We start from the raw sequence: 7,990 nt of genomic DNA, 5'->3' as shown, positions 1-7,990 counted from the left end.
ATGATGCAGTACACAAGCCGCGGTTAAGACAGATGACTCTACTGTGATGTGACTCTGTCTCTCTCTCTCTCTCTCACACACACGCGCGTGCGCGCGCACACACACACACACATGATGAGCCGTTTTAGGGGGGCGTGGCAGAGTCTTAACTTTGATAAAGAATATCTCTTTGGTTTTGAGACTTTAGGCTTTGCAGCTTCAGGGATCTTATCTATTCACGAACAGCTTTGTAACACTCCAAAGAGAAAGGAAAACTTGAAATCGCATCATATGACCCCTTTAAAAAAAATTTTGTTAGTGGCCAAGGCAACATTTCTCATTTTCATTTCAAGTTGAAGTACTAAAACAAGTAAAACTAATTAAACTAAAGCTTAATAAAAACTATGTAGACATTAAAAATGACGAAAACACAACAACATTATTAGAGTATGTTTTACAAGATAATACTATTTCAGTCTTTCTACTTGAAAATTCTATTTAATTCACTGTTACTTGCTTTTTCTTGGTAATTGTTTGTGAGATTTACTAGCATTTTATGAGTGAGAATTTTTTTTTTTACACCAGTTTTTTCCCCCAGTGTTTCTTTTTTTCTCGTGCAATTCTTCTTTTTTCAGAATTCAATTCAATTCAAGTTTATTTGTATAGCGCTTTTCACGATACAAATCGTTGCAAAGCAACTTTACAGCAAATTAAGTTTCTACAATATTTAGTGGTAGCTTATCAGTGCTGTCAGTCAATGTACATATGGCAGAAATGTACGGAAAAATCAATTAAAGACGTAATCAAGCAGACGATGAACACTATTAACAGCAATTATTATATGATGCAATCAAACTTGTAGCAAAATGTGGTAGTTCTGTATGTTGTTTCAGGGTTGGCATCATCTGAGGTCCTCATTTTGCATCACATTACGGCAGTGAATCAGGTTCTTTAATGTTGACCGTCTCTCGTTCTCTCTAGATAACCAGTTCAGGATGTCGATTCTGGAGCGTTTGGAGCAGATGGAGCGGCGAATGGCAGAAATGTCAAATAACAATCAGCAGAATCAACACATGAATCACTATCATCAGCAGCTTTCGAGGAACCAGAGCTCCGCTCCACACTTGACTCCTGAAAACCAGGTACGAACACACAGCAAGATCTGTTTCTGACCTTCACCTCTGATGCGATTTCATCTCCTGTACGAGTTCACGGGTTTATATCAGTCCACATAAAAGCAGAAATATAAAAACAAAATCTAATTCAGAATATCAACAAAAACTATTATAAATAAAAATGAAGTGAGTTTATGCTTAAAACAAGACCAGATCATATGCAGATATTTGTTCTTGTTTTAATCATAAACTCATGTCATTATGCATCTCAACTAAATGTATTTTGATTTCAGTCATTATTGGCAACTCTCATACTGTATTTACATTTATGCCCTTCAGTACAAGCTTTTATTTAAAGCAGCTTGAATTGTATTCAAGATATACATTTTTATTACTTTATGCATTCCCTGGGAATCGAACCCATGAACCCAAGATTACTAGCGCAAGTGAAAAAATTTATTTTTGCAAGAGTCGATTAATAAATATATTCATTAGATGCACACAGACACATCCCAGTCCTGTCCATTAACTGCTGTTGGAGTTTGATTCACTGTGCATTTGACATGAATGAATTGAATTGAACAATTAATTGAATCAAAACATTTTTTGCATCATTGCATAAAGTATGTATAAAATGTTTTAGTGAAATATCTGTAAGTAAATATTACAGTGTAAATATAAATGAAAATAGTTTCATTCTTTAGTGTGGAAATGTAGTGATTATTTCAACTAGATTTTTAAACATTTAGAATCTTGTCGATGACGCTTCCTCTGATTGGAGTGATTTTTCTTACCCATCTGCCCCTGTGACTGGTTAACCACAATAATTTCCCACCCTGCTCTTGACTTTATCTACTTGCCAGAACATTCACCAGAAGGTCATGTCGACACCTTGTGTGTGTGTGTGTGTGTGTGTGTGTGTGCGTGTGTGAGCGATAGAGTGCTGGAGGATGTGGAGTGTGTTGATGAGTGCTGGATTTATGAACGTGTGTTATCAGGGTTACCGGCAGAATGCAAACTTTGCCAGTGACATCACTTCAGTATGCATGTATTAATAGCGCTTTTTCCATGTTGGTGTACCCCCCACAAACACACACATTATTGTTCAGGTTTTCCTCATCTGATTCTCATGGTAAATTGCTGTAGTTTCTGAACTAGTCTTCAGGTTTAGTGCTGATAGTTTGAGTTGCTTTAGTTCAAACACCTCGTCTCGTTCGTGAGAATCATCCAGCTGATTCATGTCATTAATTTTTAGCTTTTCCACTCTTACGTCAATACAGCACGATGACAGACGGAGAGACCGAAACAGACAGACAGACAGGAGGGAAAAAACGGAGGGAGGGTGTGTGTGTTGAGGAGTAACTAACTAAAAGTAGTCATGTTACTACCTCCTCTTATCTACATCTACATTTAACTATGTCTACATTAATTAATTCTTTTTAGATTAACTAGCTAAACCAGTCTAACCAACTAAAAGAATTGCTGTTACTGGTTAATCTAAACCTGTTTCAGATGCAGGAGAGTTTTTTTTAGAAACTTTTGAAACTAGCTCTTTGAAATTGAGCGTCTTTTTCAGTAGCAAATAATTTTTGCATTCACTTGATGTTTTGGTTGCATTTTATTGCGTAACGATTCGTTTAGGCCATTGTCTTGAATGAACAGTTCAAAACAATTCACTTGATCTCTGTGCTGAATCAAGTGTCTTTTATAGTTAGTGTCACTCTTTTCTGTTCTACTATATAAAGTATGTTTTGTTTGTTGTATTTAGTGTAAATTGATCTACTTAAGGCAAGACAATAATAAATTGAACTAATAAATATCAGCATACTTTTCCAGTTGGTTGATTAAGAACAGCAAACATTTTTTTGTATTACTAGTTTTTTTTTTAGAAATGTTATGTTTAAATGTGCAAATGAAGAATTGTCTACAAAAAACATGCACTAATTTGCATATATTTCCAGAACAGAAATCTGAATCCAGATTCAAAATTCTTATTTGATTTTGTTGACGTATTAGTGTTAAAGGGGATTTGGAATTTATTATTTTTATCACCCCATAAATCAGAAAAATTAATTTTACCGTGTTTTTAAAATAAAATGTTGTATAAGTCAGTATGAATTAAATATGAACAAACCCCTCAGTAAAAACCTCCAGAATATAGAGAGGAATAAAACTCTAAGTTTTGGTGTTTGTAAGTGCTGCTGAAGTGGAGAAAAAACTCACAGACTTTAAATATATGCATTTTCACCATGTTTATAGGAATAAAATTTTATATAAATAAGAGTGAATGAGATATGAACAAACCCCTCAGTAAAAACCTCCAGAATATAGAGAGGAATAAAACTCTAAGTTTTGGTGTTTGTAAGTGCTGCTGAAGTGGAGAAAAAACTTTTGAAGATATGGATTGGAATTGAAATCTGCAGGTGCAAATAGATGAAGCGCAATAAAATAAACACTTCAAAGTGTATTTAGGATGTTTTCTTTCCACTAGTCTCTAGTCATTAGTAGTTAATTCAATATTTCATGAAAAGCCAAATATCCCAAAATCTCAAAATTGACCAGTTCTTAAAAACAATATTTGCCTATAGTTTCAAATTTAACCGCATCTCTCTAAACGAGATCCAGTTTTTGTCGGTTTTATTTATTTAGACTTTCACAACACTTTCTGCTGCTGTGCAAGTAAAAATAAACATCATAATCTGTTATGTTTAAAAATATTTATAGACATATACAGTATTTCAAAGATACTACCTCTTTGAATAGTTTCCCTGTAGCTATCAGCTTCTTGTTAGTATGGTTTGGTAATGTTTCGGTTGGACTTTATTTTACAGAACGAGTACTTGCATGTACTTACAGTGTACTTACCTAATAAAGTACTGGTAATATAAGGTAACTACATGGGGTAGGTTCAGGGTTAGCACTTAGTTATTACCTAGTTATTGTAATTACTACAATAAGTACATAGTATGTACAAGGACTGTAAAATAAAGTGCTACCAATGTTTCTTTAAAAAGACTAGTTTGACTGGATTAAAAACAAATGTAAGATCCAGTTTGACAGCAGCTTCACATCTGATGCATTGACTCAAACTCAGCCAATAAAACCTAGATTTAATTCACTCTGAATCCGAATTCTGAACATGTTAAGATTTAATTCAAGGAAGTTCTTCTGTGTATCTAGTGACATAATGATATAAATGCTGACTACAGGATTGGTGATTGTGTGTGATCTAAAGCTAAGAACAGTGTCAAATGAACGATGATTTCTCTCTAGTAGATGTGAGGAGGTGTGTAAATGTGTTGATGATGTGTGTGTGTGTGTCAGTCGGGGCTGTGGTTCGAGCGCAGGATCGTGGCCGTGTGCGAGCGCATGATGGCCGGCGGTCGCTGGGAACGAGGCGGTGAGACAGACAGACTCACACACTCCATCAGACACCGAGGGATGACGCTACTACACCTCGCCGCCGCTCAGGGATACACACAGCTCATACACACACTCATACGCTGGAGGTAACACACACTCTCTCTCACACAACACTCACTCACTCGCTCGCTCGCTCGCTCGCTCGCTCGCTCGCACGCACGCACGCACGCACTCACACTCACTCACTCACTCACTCACTCACACACACAGCTCATACACACTCATACGCTGGAGGTAACACATTTTCTCAGCTGTTTTTTAATTATTCATTAATGTATTTGGCATCACTCACAGTGTGACACGATCAACTACATTTAAACTAAATTGAGACTAAATTAAATCTATATTGAAAAAAAATATTTTTCTAAGTTGTAAATAAATCAAAGATTAGAGGAGTATGATTTACAAGAAAAATCTATTTCAGTCTTTCTACTCTGAAATTTCACATTTAACTCAATGTGTTACTTGTCATTTCTTTGTAAATAGTTGTGAAATTTACTAGCAGTTTTTGAGTGAAAGTTGTTGTTTATTAAACCTTTATTTAACCAGGAAAGACTCTCTGGTCCTGGCCAAAATGGACAGCAGAATCACGAAATTTACAAAACAAAGACAAACTAAGAACACTTAAAGCAATTACATATCATCGAGTCATCTTCCATTTGCCGAATAATTATTTTAAAATAATCCAAAGACAGCAAATTTTGTAATTTCAGTTTCAATTGAAGAAGATTCCAATCAGATGGAGCTGCAAACATAAAAGCCTTCTTACCCAGTTCAGTTCGAACAAAAGGAATTTGTTTTTATTTTTGTTTTTAGGGTGCACTTAAATTTAAAATCTAAATTTTAAACATTTCAGTAACTCTTTAAAATAAGGACCCATTAGTTAACATTAGTTGAAGCGTTAACTAATGCTAACCCACAATGAGCAATACACTGCAAAAAAATGTATTTTCTTCCTTAGTATTTTTGTCTTGTTTTCTTGTTTCTAAAAACAATAATCTGGTTTAGCCTTTGAATTAAGATTATTTTTCTTAACCCATTGGCAGATATTTTTACTTGTTTTGAGCAAAAACTAACAAAATTTGGATAATATTTTTAGAAAACAAGAAAAAATATCTTAAGTCATTTTGCTTGTCAAGTAAATGCATCCTGATTCAAGAATTTTTAGATATTTATACTAGAAAACAAGACAAAAATACTAAAAAATAAAAAAATTTTTGCATTGTTATATATTTGTTACGGTATGTTTTCATCTTTGTTAATAAAAATGCAAATGTTGATTGTTAGTTCATGTTCGCTCAGGTCCAATAAATAATATTAACAGATACAACTTTTGATTTTCATAATGTATTGATAAATGTTGAAACTAACATTAAGATTAATACATTCTTTAGATGTGTTTTTCATTGTTAATTCATGTTATTAATGCAGTGCTAACAAATGGAAAACTTATTGTAAAATGTTACCTCTATTTCTTATATTTTGTCATATATTATATAAATGTAGATTCTTAAGCACGTACATTTGTGACCCTGGAGCACAAAAGCAGTCATAAGTAGCACGGGTATATTTGTAGCAATAGCCAACAATACATTGTATGGGTCAAAATTATCCATTTTTCTATTATTCAAATTATTCATTTTTCATCCCGCGCCGTAACAGTTACACCGGGGGGGGCCATGGCGGAGCATGCAGTCCAGGAGGCCATGGCAGAGCAGGGGACTCAGGAGGCCATGGCGGATCAGGGGACTCAGGAGGCCATGGCGGATCAGCGGACTCAGGAGGCCATGGCGGATCCTCCTTAACCTTTGCCGGCTCGGCCACGGGCATATGCCCAGGAGTGCTGAGAGGTATGCTGGAGTGGACTCTAGAGGGAGTGCTGGTGCCTCTTTTTCTGGGCTGAGGGCTGGAATGGATCTTGGACTGGCTCGGGAAAGCAGGGGTGGACCGGAGGGAGCGGGCTCATTGGAGCGGTATGTGGAGGGTGTTGGTTTATGGTGAACTGGAGTGCCAACATGCCTCCGGATAGGTACTGAACAGTTATTTACTTCAACAAAGAAATTTGAGCAATTGAAATCGAGAACAAAATTCATAAAGTCTGCTACGGGTCTATAACAATCATCTGGAGACAGGAATCTGAATAAATTATCATCATCCAGTCCCATCCAGAAGCACACATTAAGCATATGATCACTCCAGCTCACCAGATGGAAGACACTCAGGAACTCCTCCACATATCGCTCCAAAGGCCTTCCATCCTGCTGGATGTTTAGAAGAACGTCCTCAGCCCAGTCCATCCTTTTCGTTGGTCCTGTCTTCTATCACGGGTTGCTGGGGAAAGAAGCTCGAAGGAGTATGAAGGAGGCAGATAGTCAAACGAACAGAGTCTTTAATAAATCCATGTGGGAGAAATGGAGAATACAACCACATTTTAAACGACGGAGACAGGACAAACAAACTGAGGAAAGGCAGGGCTATAAATACTAAACCAAACGATGTACTAATAAGATAATTAATGAACACAGGTGGAAACTAATGAACTAATCAAGCAACAAAGGAAAACTAGGTCAAGGCAGGGAGAACAGAAACATACACGTGACAAGATCATGTTCCATGAAGATATTTTGTAAATCTCCTACCGTAAATATATCAAAACTTAATTTTTGATTAGTAATATGCATTGCTATTCTAATATGCTGATTTGCTGCTCAAGAAACATTTCTGATTATTATCCATGTTGAAAACAGTTGTGCTGCGTCATGTTTTCGTGGTTCTGACCCGTATGTGTGTGTGTGTCTGTGTGTGTGTGTTCAGATGTGGGCGTGTGCTCTGGGTCATCAGGCCGCAGCTGTGTTGTTGTACCGCTGGAGCAGCGCGGCTCTGGGAATCCCGGACTCTCTGGGTCGTCTGCCTCTGGCCGTGGCACATTCCCGTGGACACACATGTCTAGCGCGCTGTCTGGAGGAGTTACACACACACTCTCAGACGCAGGAACACACACAGGACACACCCTCACCTCCGTACCGACCCCTGTCTCCACTGTCCAGCAGCCCTGACACGGGTAACAACACACACACCAGGCTCCTGTGAAATCCCTTTTATTTTCTCTGTGCTTCTGTGTTAACCTTTCTAAATTAGGTTGAGGTTTAATTTAACAAAAGTAAAAGTACTTTTTTATAATTCATTAAAAAAACATTTTTCAATTCATAATATTTATGCGTTTTCAAAACTCACGTCTAATAAAATTCATAAAACTTTGACAATTTAATATTCTATTTTATTAAAGCAATAAGCCCTGTGAAGCCGTGGTTTACAGTGAATTTATAGCAGCTAAGGGGCGTTGTTAGGTACGATGTGAAGCGGAGTTAGCTATTATAAATTCACTGTAAACCACGGCTTCACGGGGCTTATTGCTTTTATAAAACGGTTATTCCATATACGTAGTAAGGTTTCACAAAATAAAACAGAGCAAA

General features: G+C 36.6%; 1 protein-coding gene across 1 annotated transcript in view; it reads left to right on the top strand.

Annotated features, from left to right (window-relative positions):
* The window catches only part of LOC107694204 (calmodulin-binding transcription activator 2-like), a gene marked incomplete at both ends in the record, with an annotated part of 24,710 nt that overhangs the window by 15,949 nt on the left and 771 nt on the right, over positions 1 to 7,990 (top strand). The window contains 2 exons of the mRNA XM_016493845.1: positions 961 to 1,121; positions 4,419 to 4,603. Of these exons, the coding sequence (XP_016349331.1) occupies positions 961 to 1,121; positions 4,419 to 4,603 (346 nt within the window). The remainder of the gene's footprint in view (positions 1 to 960; positions 1,122 to 4,418; positions 4,604 to 7,990) is intronic.

Source organism: Sinocyclocheilus anshuiensis, unplaced genomic scaffold (genome assembly GCF_001515605.1).
Source record: "Sinocyclocheilus anshuiensis isolate Anshui unplaced genomic scaffold, SAMN03320099.WGS_v1.1 scaffold2664, whole genome shotgun sequence".
NCBI lineage: Eukaryota > Metazoa > Chordata > Actinopteri > Cypriniformes > Cyprinidae > Sinocyclocheilus > Sinocyclocheilus anshuiensis.
This window is presented reverse-complemented; position numbering and strand designations above follow the sequence as displayed.